This window comes from Candoia aspera, chromosome 4 (assembly GCF_035149785.1).
Source record: "Candoia aspera isolate rCanAsp1 chromosome 4, rCanAsp1.hap2, whole genome shotgun sequence".
In the NCBI taxonomy this organism is placed as follows: domain Eukaryota; kingdom Metazoa; phylum Chordata; class Lepidosauria; order Squamata; family Boidae; genus Candoia; species Candoia aspera.
In genome coordinates, this window is record NC_086156.1 from 606658 (window position 1) to 622102 (window position 15445).

General features: G+C 53.9%; 3 protein-coding genes across 3 annotated transcripts; 1 reads left to right on the forward strand and 2 right to left on the reverse strand.

Annotated features, from left to right (window-relative positions):
- Window positions 1-1867: 1867 nt before the first annotated feature.
- Window positions 1868-3097, reverse strand: LOC134497512 (succinate--CoA ligase [ADP-forming] subunit beta, mitochondrial-like). Its single transcript, XM_063303200.1, has one exon. It carries the CDS (start codon window positions 3065-3067, stop codon window positions 1868-1870), a length of 1200 nt encoding a protein of 399 aa, XP_063159270.1. The 5' UTR covers window positions 3068-3097.
- Window positions 3098-5803: 2706 nt separating this feature from the next.
- LOC134496114 (succinate--CoA ligase [ADP-forming] subunit beta, mitochondrial-like) lies at window positions 5804-7066 on the forward strand. Its single transcript, XM_063301869.1, has one exon. The coding sequence runs from the start codon at window positions 5855-5857 to the stop codon at window positions 7064-7066; it is 1212 nt and encodes a 403-aa protein (XP_063157939.1). The 5' UTR covers window positions 5804-5854.
- A 1319-nt stretch (window positions 7067-8385) lies between these two features.
- On the reverse strand, window positions 8386-12321 carry LOC134496150 (enkurin-like). Its single transcript, XM_063301906.1, has 4 exons — window positions 12170-12321; window positions 10201-10427; window positions 8944-9090; window positions 8386-8610 (listed from the first exon to the last, which is right to left on the reverse strand). Exons 1-4 carry the CDS (start codon window positions 12279-12281, stop codon window positions 8437-8439), a joined length of 660 nt encoding a protein of 219 aa, XP_063157976.1. The 5' UTR covers window positions 12282-12321; the 3' UTR covers window positions 8386-8436.
- Between the last annotated feature and the right edge of the window lie 3124 nt (window positions 12322-15445).

The window sequence follows — 15445 nt, forward strand, 5'->3', positions numbered from 1 at the left end:
CCACCTTCAGTGGCGGGCTGCCTGTGTAGCTGATAGGCTCCGTATAAACATGGGCTTACCGCTCTCCTAGAAGAGTGCTGGACCCATCTTCAAAAGCGTCCCGAAGGTTGTGCTGTGAAATAGCAAAGAAAGCGCGCGCTCTCTCCCCTGCCCCATCCTGCCCCACGCAGCTTCCACCCTGTGACCAACCCCAGTCAGCTTCTCTTTGGGCCAATCCCGATCTTCAAGCCAGGTTCACCCAGGGTTGGGGTGGGGGGCAGGGGGAAAGCCTTGGAGAACAGGACCTGGAGGCTGGAGAGATGAGGTTGTGCCTGCCCCAGGGACCACCCAGCCTCAGCAGCAGCAGGACAGTTAGTGAGCGTGTCTGCAGTAACAATCACGCTGGGGATCCGATGGACGTTACTTCAAGACCAGAGCAGCTAAAGCAATGCTGGTGTGGCGGGGGAGGTCATGGCTCCCAGAAGCGGTCACTGGGTCTTGTCTGTTCTGGGGGTAGGTGGAAATACCACCTTTCTTCCCGTTTCGGCTCTTACCCTGTTCTTGAAGCATGGGCTACAAAAATTAGATTTGCGTTGTTCCTCCATGAAGCAAGACTGATTTCTGTCTTTAATCAAAACTAGAAATCGTTAAGTGTTACAGGACCTTTCTGGCAATGTGTATTGGGGGGGGAGAGAAAGGGGTGGTACAAAATACGAATTCGACACAGATAGGAAGGAGTAGCCGTGGCTTCATTCAGCCTCCTGTCAACCTCAGACATGCCCAGGGCCCTTTTGAAGGCTGATTCCTCCATGCAACGGGGATGAAAGTGCCAGTTTTATCTGCTGAGAGCAGCCTCCACAACACTGTCCCAATGCTGATGCGTCTGTGGTGGATTTGGGGCAGCGTGAGCCCATCAGGATGAAGCAGCTGAGATCCAATGACAAGGGAACAAAGATAATATTTCACTTGAACCGTGGCTACTGGCCAGAAACATTATGCTAGTAGTCTTTGAACCATGAACCTCCCAGACCGGCTGCTCTCACCATAATAAGCTAAGTGACAAAACAAGCAAGCCATGGTTAAAACTAACCAAGTTGAGGTTACTCTGCCCATGCAGCTGCTAAGTTTGTAACTGAAATGGCTGAGGGTGCCAGTGGCCTGAAGACAGCCAGAGTGGGCAGTGGGGTGGATGTCAGCACGGATGAGGGGCAGCGGGAGGACAAAACAGCCACTGGACACCAAAGGACTGAGCCAGTGACTTCGCTGGGCCTTTCCTCTCTGCAGGTTCTAGGAAGCCGGCTTGTTGGCTAACAGCTGAGGCATAACTGCAGGACACAAATGTCAACTCCTTCAGCTTCCCTGTGAGAACAAACGAAGTGGAGCACTGGGGAACATTAGCTGTGATGCCCTCTCCCCCGAGGTAGTTATGAGCGCACGAGTCTTCCTTGGATATGAGCACGATGGTGGCCAAGGAAGGCTGGTGCTTTATTAGGGCTTCTACATCCCCTTTGCGGCTCCTGGACTTTTCTGCAACAGTCAGGGAGACCCCCAGGGATGGCACCCACTAACGTCCCAGTGTAAGATTCAGGGGGGCAAAGACCACCGTCCATGCCAGGCCAGGCTTTTATATGGAAGGAACAGGGAGGTGCCAGCCAAGCCCACCTCCAGGTTTCCTGCAGATGCCTTTGCTTTGCTGCCGCGACCGGGAGGAAGAGAGGCCCTGGCTGCTGTGGGAGGCTGCTGTGCCATCGGCCATGGGGTGGAGGCCCAAGACGAGCCTTCCTCACCGGGCACCACAAAGAACGGTGGGTGGGGGCAGGGGGGAAGGAGGGAGGGTTTCAGGAGGATTTCAGGGAATCATGGAAAAGCAGCTCCCTCTGGTCTGCCACTAGAAGGTCACCTCCAGGTGAGCTTGCCTGGCCAACGTCACAATGTCGGAGAGGGTCACGGCCATCTTGGCCGCTTGGTCCAAGTCGTCGCAGGCCAAGATTTTCAGGCTGCTCTCGGCTATCAAAACTTTCGCCTGCTCCACTTGCGTGCCTTGTAACCGCACAACGACCGGGATTTTCAGCTCAAGCTCAGTGGCCGCCAGGATGATCCCTTCAGCGATAATGTCGCATCGCATGATGCCCCCAAAGATATTGACCAGGATGGACTGCACCCGTTGATCGGAAGTGATCAGCTTGAAGGCCTCCTTCACCTGTTCCGCCGTGGCCCCCCCACCGACATCCAGGAAGTTGGCTGGGGTGCCCCCGTGGAGCTTAATGATGTCCATGGTGGCCATGGCCAGGCCAGCCCCGTTCACCAGGCAGCCGATATTCCCGTCCAGGCCGACGTAGCTGAGGTCGGCGCTGGCGGCCTCCCTGTCCCGCTCATCCTCCTGGGTCCAGTCCTGCAGCTCAAAGATCTGCTTCTGACGGAAAGCCGAATTGTCATCAAAGTTTATCTTTGCATCCATGCACATCACCCTCCCCGTGGAGTCTTCCACCATGGGGTTGATCTCCACCATGACAGCATCGTACTTAATAAAAAGGTTGTAAAGCTTGACCATGGTATCGGCAGCTTCGCTCGACACCTTAGCCTGAAAGCCCATTTTCTGAGCCAGCCGAAGGGCCTGCTCTTCCTGGATCCCCTCCACGATATCCACAGGCTCCTTCAGGATGGCTTCCGGGTCCTCGGCAGCGACGTCTTCGATACTGACACCCCCCTGGGAACTGCCGATGAGCACCGGCCCCTGGAAGGCCCTCTCCATGGTGATGGCAAAGTAGTACTCCTTCCTCAGGTACCTGCGCTCACAGACGAGGACCTGGTTGCAAATCCGGCCCCTTTCCCCCGTCTGCTTGGTGAACAGCTTCTTCCCGATCATCTGGGTGGCCACCTCCCTGGCTTCCTCAGGGGAACACACCATCTGCACGCCTCCCTTCAGACCCCCTTCGAAGATCCCTTTTCCACGCCCGCCTGCCAAAACCTGGGCCTTGACCACTAGGTCCTCTGTCCCTATTTCTTTGGCAGCAGCGTACACCTCCTCTGGTGTCTTTGCAACCAACGCGTTCGGAACAGCCACCCCGGCCTCCTTCAGCAGCCTCATGCTCAGGTATTCATGCAGCGACAAGTGCCTTAGCTGTGGCCCCGAGAGCCCGAGGTGCCCTGCAGCGGCACTCAGGGCTCCCAGGCCGCTTCTGCCACCCATCCATCCTGCCACCCTTGCTGCCCAGTGGCCAATCATGGGGAAGTTGCCACTGACTTTCGCCAGCCTTTTTGCCTTCCCCAGATCTCCAACTGCCCTTTTGAACAGGAAAAAAAAAGGCAATTTCCCAGAGTTCTTTCCCCAACTGCCCGCAGCCTGGCCTGCGATTGGTCAGGGCAAGGTTCCACCAGCTGGGCCTGGCCAGGTGGCAAAGGGGCTCTGGGTCAGGCTCTGCCCCCAGCAGTGACATGGGGCTCCATGCCCAGATGCTCCTGTACTGGTTGGTTAAGGCCACCCTGCTTCAGAAGCAACGGGTTCTGTGGGAAGCCTTATGCCTGCCCCAAGTTCTTGTCTTATCCACTGTATCAGCCAGCTTCTTCTGCAGAATCCCTTTTTTTTTCTTTCTACTTTGTTCACTGATCTTACTTGGTGCTGGTTTCAGTCCTTGTTAGCTATACCAAGGGAAACATCTGTACCGGGAGGATATACATTTGCAGCTGGCTACTTCTACCTAGCTAACTATTATTTATGACGTATGTTTTCAATGGCTGTGTTAGGTATACTCGTTTAAGTAGTAGTATTTACTTTTGTACTGTTTTATAGAGCTGCTGTTATTTTTTGAAGTTATGTGGTAAACAGCTGTGGGCTGGGGTGCCAGGACTGTGCAAGTTTAAATTTGACAATAAGGAAATGCAATATGGAGAGTAGAGGCTTTGCAAAGTACAGGAGCTAGACTGGGCCACAATGTTTTGCAGAGCAGGAAATGCCTCTCCCAAGTCAAGTCAGCCAAGTTTTCTTGGCGCTCAAGGCCAAAGATCCCCCCAGACCTCTCCCATCCTGCTAGGAAAACAGCAACCATTTCCCTCCCCAAGAATCTGCCAAACTTACTTTCTGCAGCCATTTTTCCTATCTGGTTCCAGTTAAATTTATTTGTAGGCACCCTTCATCGCCTTGACGGTTCTCACTGAGACCTGGGGTGGACAAACTCCATTTAGTGCATTAAAAGTTACTGCACACAGGCACCAGGCTGATGTGAGTGCATAACCAAAAAAGAAGATCTGCCCTGAGCGCTGCCAAGCTAGGGTCATTTCCTCGGCAATCTATGGGGTGGATGTGAGTCACTGGAGGTGGCAAAGGGTGGACATCGAACACAAAAGCAGTTTCAGAAGGCGAAAGTTCCACGGAGAAGCATGGAACAGCCAACACTTAACACAGGACAGGCGTGACAGGAAAAGCACCATTGGACCTGCCAGTGTTACCTGGAATTTTAGGCTTTGTGGAGAGAGATGGTCTACAGAATCGCCGAGAATCAGACACGATTGAACGGATAACATCATCATCATTAGCATCTTAATAAAGGTGATAGTAGCATTTTAGCATGGCATCCTCCTTTTGGAGTTCAGAAAACTACGTTTTTTCCTTTTAGCCAAAACCGCTTCCTTTGATGTGCAAATAGTAGCCCTCCCAGGGACGTCAGTCAAGCGATAGGGCTATATTCTGAAGTCCTTGAGTGTTGAAAGTGTTAAAGAAACAAGGAGGAGATGCAACATACAGTATTTTACGGGTGTCTGTCTTTTCTCACGCCTAATTGATGTCTTTTATTGTTTGATTTGTTGCTTTCTGATGCATCACATATATCGAATGTGTGTATCATTTGTTCCTGCACCCTATATAAAGACTTGACACCCCCCCCCCATATAAAATGCTTTTCGCTTTGCCTGAAGTACTTGGTGGTTTGTATTGTTGAGCACGTGACAGAATGGAGCTTCACAGAAATGGCAACGGGCTGGCCATATGGCCCAAGGAACAGATCAACGCTGGGCCATACTGGATTCCCACTGACCTTAAAAGACCCAGAAAATGCCCAAACTAACACCAGGTAGACGATGTAACTCCATTCAAGGGTGTTAGCCACGCTGAAGCCCTCAGAGAGCAGGTGGAGAGGTCTTCATCCTGCATTGGACCGCTCAGGCTGATAATGAATGAAGACAAGGTGAGCGGTTCCCTTGGCTAGCTTTCTTTTAACACAAGTCTCTCTGTGTTGTTTATTTATAAATACAAACAAATATTACAAAGTTGAAATGAGTCTCGAAACATCTATTTCCCTGCAGGATTCCACTCTGGTGGGCATTGTGCCCACCCACTTCACAATGCCTGTGGGCAACTTCCTTTTACTAAATACAGCACTGATAGCAACAGTCACTCTCTCCTTTTCAGATGGAAATTAGCATCTGTTTCTCGGGAACCTTTTTATGGCAGAACAAGAGAAGCTCCAGGATCAGGCAATGTTTGTCCTGTGGGAAAGAAGGGCTTCCATGACTGGGGGCTCCTCTGGGGGCGTAGAGGAGGCAGGGCGGAGGTCGGTGAGGTCATGGAACCCCTTTCTTCAGCCAATGGGAAGCCAGGAGGGGGCAGCGGGTTTACTTTTTCAAACAGTAACAGCCACCTGGAAGGTCTGTTGGAAGAGACCCCAGGAGGTTACCCCTGGGAGCAGGGGATCAAGCTGCCCCCATGTTCTGGGCACAGGCAGTGAGAGGGGCCAGACTGACGGGGACAAAGGTCTGCTGGGTAGGGTGGGGCACCGGGGCACCAGGGCTGGGGGGAAGCCGGAGACTTTCCACAACATGTCTGGGACTGCAGCTGCAGCGTCAGCGTCTCCGTCACTTATCTCTCCACGAGTACCTGAGCATGAAGCTGCTGAAGGAAGCCGGCATCCCCGTTCCCTATGGCTTGGTCGCGAGAACCCCAGAGGAGGCTTACAAGGTGGCAAGAAAGATTGGGACCAACGACCTTGTGGTGAAGGCCCAGGTTTTAGCCGGCGGGCGGGAAAAGGGGACCTTTGAAGGGGGCCTGAAGGGAGGCGTGCAGATAGTGTGTTCTCCAGAGGAAGCCAGGGAGGTGGCTGCCCAGATGATCGGGAAGAAGCTGTTCACCAAGCAGACGGGGGAAAGGGGCCGGATTTGCAACCAGGTCCTCGTCTGTGAGCGCAGGTACCTGAGGAAGGAGTACTACTTTGCCATCACCATGGAGAGGGCCTTCCAGGGGCCGGTGATTATCGCCAGTTCTCAGGGCGGTGTCCGCATTGAAGACGTAGCTGCCGAACACCCGGAGACCATCCTGAAGGAGCCTGTGGATATCGTGGAGGGTCTCCAGAAGAAGAAGGCCCGTCAGCTGGCTGAGAAAATGGGATTCCCTTTGCAGGTGGTCGAAGAAGCAGCTGACAACATGATCAAGATCTACAACTTCTTTATTAAGTACGATGCCGTCATGGTGGAGATCAACCCCATGGTGGAAGACTCCACGGGGAGGGTGATGTGCATGGATGCGAAGATCATTTTCGACAGCAATTCGGCTTTCCGTCAGCAGAAGGTCTTTGAGCTGCAGGACTGGACCCAGGTAGACGAGAAGGAGAGAGAGGCCGCCAACGCAGAGCTCAACTACATCGCTCTGGACGGGAACATCGGCTGCCTGGTGAACGGGGCCGGCCTGGCCATGGCCACCATGGACATCATTAAGCTCCACGGGGGCACCCCGGCCAACTTCCTCAATGTCGGTGGGGGGGCCACGGTGGAACAAGTGACGGAGGCCTTCAAGCTGATAACCTCCAATGAAAACGTTCAGGCTATCCTGGTCAATATCTTTGGAGGTCTCATGAGATGTGATGTCATCGCACATGGGATCATTATGTCAGCCAAAGACCTGGAGCTCAAAATACCGATTGTGGTCCGGTTACAAGGAACTCGAGTGGCCGATGCCAAAATCCTAATTGCAGAGAGCGGCTTGAAGATACTGGCCTGCGACGACTTGGATAAGGCGGCAAAAATGGCTGTCAAAATCTCTGAAATCATGAGTTTAGCAAAAGAGGTGGGGATCGATGTTAAGTTTCATTTGCCCCCCTAGCTTCCATTCCCAGGTGGCACTGCCTTCTCAAATGCTTCCTCCCTGGGGCCATCATATTGGGGGAGGGGGTTAGATTGCCCCAACCTACTGCTCAGTTTCAACATGGTGCAAAATAGTGCAAAGTATTCTATGGTTAACCTTATTCTTATTTGCACCCTTTGGTCTTGCCATATAAAGTGGAGGGAAAAATTCTTGTCCAGAAGAACTAGAAGCTGAAAATAAAGCAAGACTTTAACAGAGAGTTTCATTTGTCTCCCTGATTGCTGAGCACTGATCTGCTGGTGGCTCAGCCCTGCTCCATCGGCCGAGGGGGCTCTTGCTCCGCCGAGGGAGAGGCGCAGAGGGCTAGTGAGGAAGGTCCTGGACTGCACCGGGAGGGCCCGGTTTCTCGCCCCCGCCATCCCCGAGCAACTTTGGGCCAGTCCCTCTCTCCCAGCCCAACGCTGCCTCGTGGGGCGCTTGCCGGGAGAACGGCGGGGGAGCGGGCGACGATCGACCTCTCTGGAAGTCCGCAGCGCCCCTTCGACTCCGCCCTCAGCGCCGCCTTGAGCCGCGTGTGTGACCGGCCCCGAGGCCGCCCCGGCCCCAGCCTCGCCGCCTCGGGACGGAAGGGCGCGTCGGGGCGCCGCAGGAGAGCCTCGCTCTTGCTCTGGGCCCCGGGCCCCGGGCCCCTCAACCCCAACCCTAACCCTTTGAGGTGGGGCGGGTGTCCCTTTGGCCGGTCAAGGGCAACCGACCAAGGGTGGCACGGTCTCCTCGAGGCTGCCCCCCTCCCTGCAGAACTCCGGCCAAGGCTAGATGCCCGCACACCTCTCGTGGCCTCTGGAGTTCGTAGCCCGGGAACGGCAGCCGCGCCGCCAGAGCCGGGCCGTTTTCGAGGCCGGCTCTGCTTCATGAGAACCATGACGACGACGACGACGATTTGTTACAGCCACCCCACTCCAAAAGACTCCGTATCTACCACACACACACACACACACACACACACGCACACGCACACAGAGTGATAACAGTTGGTAAATAATGTACTTTATTTAATAATAAAATAAGATCCATTATGTAACTTTTGCAGAACCTTCTTAAAACTACGGGCAACTTCTTAGAAATTAACTCTTTCCCCTGAGGGTGAACACGTTTAGGAGGGCGGAGAACGGCTGTCGCTCCCGGTGCTGTGGCCGACTCCGGCTGCTCGGAGCCCTGCCGCGTCCGCAGGGCCACAGCGCCCCCGGCCCCGCTCTGTGAAGTGGGAAGAAACCGGCGCCCGGCATTACTGCCGTTACCGGGAAAACCAGGAGCCGAGCTGGCCTCTTCCGCCGCCGGCCCCAGGGCGCTCCGGAACAGGCTCACTGCGCCCGGGTCCGACCCCGTCCCTATTCGCTTGCGATGTAGACAAACTGGTGGCTCTCGAGAGTGCTGATGTCGTGTTCCAGCTGCTTCATCTCCGCCTCCAGTTTCTCTTGGTGAAGTCTCTTGGGAATGGTATCTATCGCTATTGAAAGGCTTTGGAATTCCGTGTTGATTTCTTCCCAATTTTTCTTGAGACCCTGCGTGAATTATATGAAACGCACATGCATTGGTTTCGTACACTTTTTTTTCTGTTCAGCAATATAGGATAGAAATAGTTGACAAAAGTCATATTAACCAATTCATTTTTTTTAATAAGTGAGAGACATAAAAGTGTAAGCTTTAAGGGTACCAGAAAGGTCCGTTGGTGCTGACATCCCCTTTCCCAACCCGGTGCCCCTGGTGCATTTCACCGAACAGCCAGAATGCTTAGCAAGCAACGCGCCAGACGAGCCCATCAATCCTGGCTCTGCCCTGGTTCGACCGACAAGGCGGCCCATGGAGCTTGGTGCCTGGTGGGGCTGGTGGCTTACCTCCAAGATGCTCTCCCGCTCCTGGGCAGAGAGGCGGGTGAGGCCCTTCTGCTGCAGGCCGTCCTGCCGACCAGGCGCTCGCTCTTTCTTTGCCTGCTTGGCTTCCTTCTTCCGCTTTCTGATGTATTTGGGGGTAACCCCAAAGTCCTGCAAAGGAGGAGGCTGATGCTCCAAACCCCCTGGGGGGGGCAGAGGTGCACACGGTCCCCATCCCTCCCTTTCAGAGCTGGCTCCCTTCAGTGGGGGAGGGAGGGTGCCACCTGGGAGTAGCACAGGGCCCTTTTGGGTGCTCCTTCCCACCTTGCCCCTCAAAAGGCCGGGTGCTCCGCAGGGATGCCCTGCCCCAAACTGAGCCCACAGGAGTGTTCACAGGAGCATCGCCAGGGTGGCAGTGCAGGGAAGGTGCTGGACTGGGGGAGGGGAGGCCCAGACAGAAGCCCCCTCTTGGCCCTGGATGATCCTGGGTGACTTTAGACCAGGTCCTCTCTCTTGGCCCCACCTACCTCACAGGGCTGTTGTTGTGGGAGGAAATAGGAGGAAGCCATGCTCTGTAGGTGATGTGATCTGTTGTTACTAGTTTTCCATCAGCGCAGTATAATTTGAATTTGAATTCTGTATCTACTTTATCAAACTGCATTTTTTTTACCATGGTGGTTTTAACTTTGGGTCATGCATTTATTATTTATTATTATAGTTTTTATATTATTATTTATTCAATTTATATGGCCACCCATCTCACATATGTGATTCTGGGTGGCTCACCATAAAATAGGTAAAGTACAAAGCAAAGGTGGCAATGTGCCAGTGGGATAAATAAGTGAGTCCCACCTCAGGTTCCTGAACAAAAAGTGGGGTATAAATCTAGGAAATGAATGCATAAAGAATAATGGACAAGTAAAGGGGCAGCAGCTCCCCCCATCAACGCATTTGGAAACAGTAGGAAGAGGGTGAATTGCCTGCCGTGTTCAGGGTTCAGAGAGAGCAGAGTGGGCCCCTCCTGCCTTGTGGGGCGGTTGCAACAGTGGGACAGGGCCTTAATTCTCATGTGAATAAACGTCCTGTACTGAGTCAAAGGCTTCCCCGGTCAATCAGCTAGTAGGCCAAGAAAGCATCGCTTGCCGTCCCTTCATAGCTTCACCCCCCCACCCCCCTTAGCAGCTCTGCAGAGATCACCCCCTGTGTCCCGCAAAGCCAGCTTGAGCCCTGCGTCGGCCAGGCCAGGCCGCCCTCGCTGGCAGTGCCAGGGGCGAAACACACCTTCTTCTTGAGGAACCTCTGGATCAGCCCCGACTGGTCCAGGAGAAACTTGTCTCCCTTGCGCTGGTCAACACATGCACGAAGCGGCTTCTTGGCCACCGCCATGATGGCCTCCGCCATGTTGGTGGTGATGAAGTTCTTCTGGCTCTGGATGCCCATGAGGGGCTGGTTGGACTTCAGGGGCACCGGCGATTTGCATGGCAGCTTCCGGTCCCGGACCTTCTTGCCTGGGGTGTGCCCAAAACATGTGAGTGTGTAAGTGTGCAGTGCCAGGCGCCTCAGAGCGGTGTCAGAAGGTTGGAAGTGGGTGGGGCCTGTTGGGAAGCCACCCGATGCCCAGAACCAAATAGCAGGGTGGGGTGGGTGGGCTGTAGGATACATCTGACATGCACATGCGCACTCGCACTCAGAGAAGGAGATGGGACGTCCATACGGTGGGAGGGGGGAGCCGTTCTGGGCAGTTCCAAAATTGACAGGACAGGTCAAAAGCAGCCGTGATTTTCCTGGGCCCGCAGGGATCCCCTGGCAGCTCTTCTTCACAGCTTCGTTGGGCCCTGCTGGGTTTCTGGGCCAAGCTCCACGGGCTCCTTGTCACCTGCAAGCGCTGGAGATTTGGGGCAAATACACTCGAGGGAATCCCACCCTCCACGGGATCCTGTTAGCCTTCCAGACCTCCTTTGGGGTCCCCTCCATCAGATACCCAATTCCACCCAGTGATTGGGTGAACACTGGAGGAGGTCTTTTTCTAGCGGTGGGGCCCTGTTTGTAGAAGACTTCCCTGGGAAACTTGCAGAAGATACCAGCAGCCTCAGGTGTGGTTTAACTTTCCAGATTATTTCTAACAGAGTAATGTGAATCCTTGCAGAATTGATCAGTTACTTTCAAAATTCGAGTTCAATGATTTTTAAAAGGAGCACTCGTGCGTGTACGCAGACATAAACACACCCATTAAACAAGGTCTGGTGCACCGACTGGTTTCAGGTAGTGCAGACTGATGTTTACTTCACTTACCCAAATGAGGTCATGAGAATTTACTTCCAAGGAACATGCCAGGTTAGCCCTAAGAGCCAACGGCTGCGATACAGGGCTGCGGTGACTTCCACCCTGACCGATGCTATTTTATTCATCTACATGTGTGACCACCCCCTGGAAATGGGGGCTGGTGATGTGGTGGGGTTCAGAACCTTTGAAAGCAAGCCAGCAGATGTTTCTGGGCCCAGGCTCAAATGAAGAGCTGCTTTTCAGTACCAAAAAAGGAGATTCTCTTACTTCGCTGAAAGGTCTCAGGACTTCAGAAGAAGTAGATCCACTTTCTCCCTCTCTCTCTCACCAGGAAGAAGCCTCTTTGCAAGGACAACTGCCTCTTCTGTGGTTGGACATTAGATGCCCGGATGTCCTGAGACCTTGAGTGTTGAACCAGTGTGGGGTAGTGGTGAAGGTGCTGGACTTGGGTCAAGGACGCCCAGTTTCAAGTTCACCTCAGCCATGGAAGCCCCCTGGGGGAGTTGGGAGGCTACTCTCAGCCTAGCCAACTGCACAGGATTATGGGCACCTCTGGAGGGGGAGATGTCTTGAGTTCCTGGCTATAAATCTAACAAATCTCCCAAACGTGGTGAGGTCATTGGATCCTCCCTGAAAAAAACAGGGAGGCCAGCCAGAAACAGCATCCTGGACTGCTCCAGGGGGTAAGGAAGGCCAGAGCTGCCCTGAAGCCGGACCAGGGCCTGGCCAGCCCACATCCTGCCCCTACCCCGGCCACCAGGCTGCTTCCTGGATGAAGTGCGTAAGCTGGACAGGGCTTCGCTCCGCCCCATCCCCCAGTTCACCGGCAACTAGACCAAACAAAGAGGTTTGCACTCAGCAGCCTTTGGGAACCCTGTTCCTCCCTGCTTCCAGGAAGGATGCCATCCCGTTTCCTCTCGGGGAGGCCGGCGAGGTGTGGCAGAAGAGAGGGGGTGTTCTGACGTACATTTGGGGAGCTTCGGCTCCTTTGAATGTTTCCGGAGATACTCCTTCGGGGTGGGGACCTGGAGCTTCGGAATCCCCATCGTCTGGCACGGTGCTTTCCTCTGCTCCTGCATTTCATGCTTGACAGAGGAGTGGAAAGTGGAGGTGTACCTGCCGCACAGGACAAAGGAGGCAATGGGTGCAGCTCCAAAGAGAGGGGTCTCTGGAGGCCCCACCCTGCCTGGGGGTGGGGCGGGGTTCGTTCAAGGCTGCTGCAGGGCACCCGGCTCAGCCGGGGCTGGGGAAGGCTGACCTCCGGCCTGAGCCGGTCCAAACGTGTCCACATTGAGGCCTCTGCGCCCAGATCAGATGCAGCCTCTGCCAGAGAGATGGCTTTTAACAGCAATGCTCCTGCAGTGCAGACCAGTCAGCTTTGTTAGGTCCCTTTAGCCCAGATATTTGGCCCCTTCTGAACTGAGGACAGACGCTCTGTCCCTGCTGCTAAGATTTCCTCTGGCTTGAGCAGCTGTTCAGCCTGGGGCCCTTCCCTTCCTGGGGCAGGGCATGAATTGGGTGAAATGTACATTCTCATGGCTATCTGACAGGGGCCTTGGGAACTAGACAGCCCAGTACCCGTTGCTCCCAGGACATCCCCTGGAATGGGCATCTGCTGCAGCATCACAGCAGCGGATTGTTCCCACTCACTTCCTGGCTCAGAACGCCGAGGAAGGGGGCCCAGCGGGAGAAGCCCCTCCCCCGGGTCCAAATCTCCCTCCCCCAACTGGCAGGGGGGACCCAGGGACCTCAAGAGGGCTGCACTGTGGCCCAAGTCCTCTGGAGGACGTGCCCCCAGGTGGTGCCCATGTCTCTCAGAAGGCAACGTCCACAGGCCCTGCTAGCGCCCTTCCCTGCCCTTCCCTTCCCGTGATGCCTTGTCGGCCCCTACTTGAGTGGCAGCCTGCGGGGTGCTGCCACCTCAGTGGTGGGCAGCCAGTGGTAGATGTTCTCCTCCCGCTCCAGCTCCTTCTGGGGGCAGAGCTCTGCCATCACAGCCCAGTCCTGCAGTGCGAAAGGCTGAAAGACAGGGCAGAAGGCGTGAACTGCCAGGGGAGCAAAGGGGCCTGCTTGGGGCTTCCCAGGGCAGGAAATGGTGGGGCGGCAGCCGGCTTAGGAGAAGGGTCCGTCCCCCCTTGGGAAGAGCAAAAGGGGGCAAGGCCCTGCTCTCCCCCCCCCACATCAGGGCATCTCAAATCATCAGCAGGAGGGCTTTCCAAAGGGGGAGGGGTGAGGCCCCTGCTAGGGATGCTTGAAGACCCTCCAGCTCCTGAGGGGGGAACAAGCCCCGAGACTCAAAGCAGGAGGAAGCCTCAGGGGGGCCCCAAACAGGACCAATTATTCCGTTTTCTCATAATTAAGAACCCTGGAATTTGCTGGGGGAGGCAAGAGTGCATCGGGGGTGAGGCGAGCAATCTGGACCTGTCTTTCTGAGAAGGAGGTGCCTTCCCTTCCCTCCCCACTGCTGGAAGGAACGGGGTGGGGGTGGCTCCGACCCTGCAGCGGCAGTTGGTTCCAAGGGGAGGGGGAGGAGCGTGCAGTGGCCCCGCCCACAGGGCTGCGGTGCTTCCTGGTGGGGGCCAGAACTACAACCCACCCGGCTGGCCACACACTCTGGGGGGGGGGGCAGGAGTTGCACCCACCCACCGGGCGGCCACAAGTCAGCTTTGGCCTCCTATTGAACCCAGGCTGTGCCCAGGGTTCTTAACGGCCGTTAGAGCTGTGCTTTGCTAATGGCCTCCAACTTCTTCTTCCAGGGCCTCCTCCCTGGCCCTGGCCTCTTCCCACCTTCCCTTCAACTCTTCGTGGGCCTCCCCTCTTTTACGATGGTGGTGTCCGTGCAGTAATTCTGGATTTGGTGACCACTCAAAGGACAATGCCCAGGGCAAACGGGAGTTTCCCCCATTGTCCATAACATCGCAACGATCCACTTCTGTGGAGTTATTAAGCCCACAACTATTGTTGTCGCCTAGAAACTCAGGCACCCTGAGTTTGGCGTGGAGCTGATAAAAACTTGGTCCCTGAATTTGGGAGGGGGACTAACTTTGCAAAGTGGCTTTTTGCCTACCCAAAAACAGGAAACATACAGCAATTCAGGCAAAAGCAAAAGCCTCTATTAAGGGGGGGGTCCTTTTGTAGGGTACAGAGACAAATGATACATGCATTTGGTATACGTGATGCGTCAAAAGCAAGTAATCAAACAGTAAAAGACATGGATTACATGTGAGAATTGAACAATAGAAAACATTGATTCTAGATAACATTCCACAACTGGCAAACGTATGGGTTATGTCACTCCCTTTCCCAGCCGGGTTTTGTGGCAGAGTGCTGGAAAGCGTTTGGCCCAAGAGATCAGAAAACACACACACCAGGCATTTCTATAAAAATAAACGTATTTACAGAAAGCATAAAACATAAACAGGTTTCCATATCCAGAAATGGATAGGCTCAAAAGCTTGAGCTGGACTGGAGAGAAGGCAACAAAAAAGGAAACTAAACAAGTCCAGGCAAGTTCCTCCAGGCAATCAGCAGCTTCAGCTTATATGGTCATCTTTTTTACACCCCAACCTGAGGATACTTAAGTTTGACCTGTTCACCCTGCCAAAGTGATTTGTTACCATAGTAACTTAGTGGCTTGCTCCTTGCAAACAACCAAATACCAACAGGTTTGTATCATCTTAAAACTTGCAAGTGTATTCAACGACTTTCAGAATATGCTCTCTATTGTTTAGTTGCTGAAAAAGCTAGTTTTTTGCATGTAAAAGAAAGAAAGGGTTTTGGGTAAAAGGAAAACATGGTTTCTTGAACTTGAAAAGAAGGCATGGATGCCATGCTTAAATGATAATATTACCTTTATTAAAAAACTAATAAGGAAGCCTAAAATTCCAAGTAACACCTTCTCTTCAACTCTTCATGGGCCTTCCCCTCTTTTACAATTGTGGCGTCCGTGCAGTAATTCTGGATTTGGTGACCACTCAAAGGACAGTGCCCAGGGCAAACGGGAGTTTCCTGCATTGTTCATAACATTGCAATGATACACTTCTGTGGAGTTATTAAGCCCACAATTATTGTGACAAGCTGTATTACACCATACAAAGCTACCCTTACCATGGAGATTTTTCAACTTCATACTCAAAGTCTTGATTGGCCACTACATTGTTCTTGTATTGCTCTAGTGCTCCCTGGATCTCCCTCAGTTCTTCCAGCTTCAACAGCTGGGCTTGGATTGGGGCCTGGAGCCCTT

Excerpts from the sequence above, each read along its gene's own strand:
- LOC134496150 (XM_063301906.1), bottom strand. The coding sequence starts at position 12,281 with ATGCAGGAGCAGAGGAAAGCACCGTGCCAGACGATGGGGATTCCGAAG. Across the intron at positions 10,428-12,169 it reads GGAGCCGAAGCTCCCCAAAT|GCAAGAAGGTCCGGGACCGG; the intron begins GTACGTCAGAAC and ends GGCACACCCCAG. Across the intron at positions 8,611-8,943 it reads AGCGGGAGAGCATCTTGGAG|GGTCTCAAGAAAAATTGGGA; the intron begins GTAAGCCACCAG and ends TAATTCACGCAG.
- LOC134496114 (XM_063301869.1), top strand. The coding sequence starts at position 5,855 with ATGAAGCTGCTGAAGGAAGCCGGCATCCCCGTTCCCTATGGCTTGGTC.
- LOC134497512 (XM_063303200.1), bottom strand. The coding sequence starts at position 3,067 with ATGAGGCTGCTGAAGGAGGCCGGGGTGGCTGTTCCGAACGCGTTGGTT.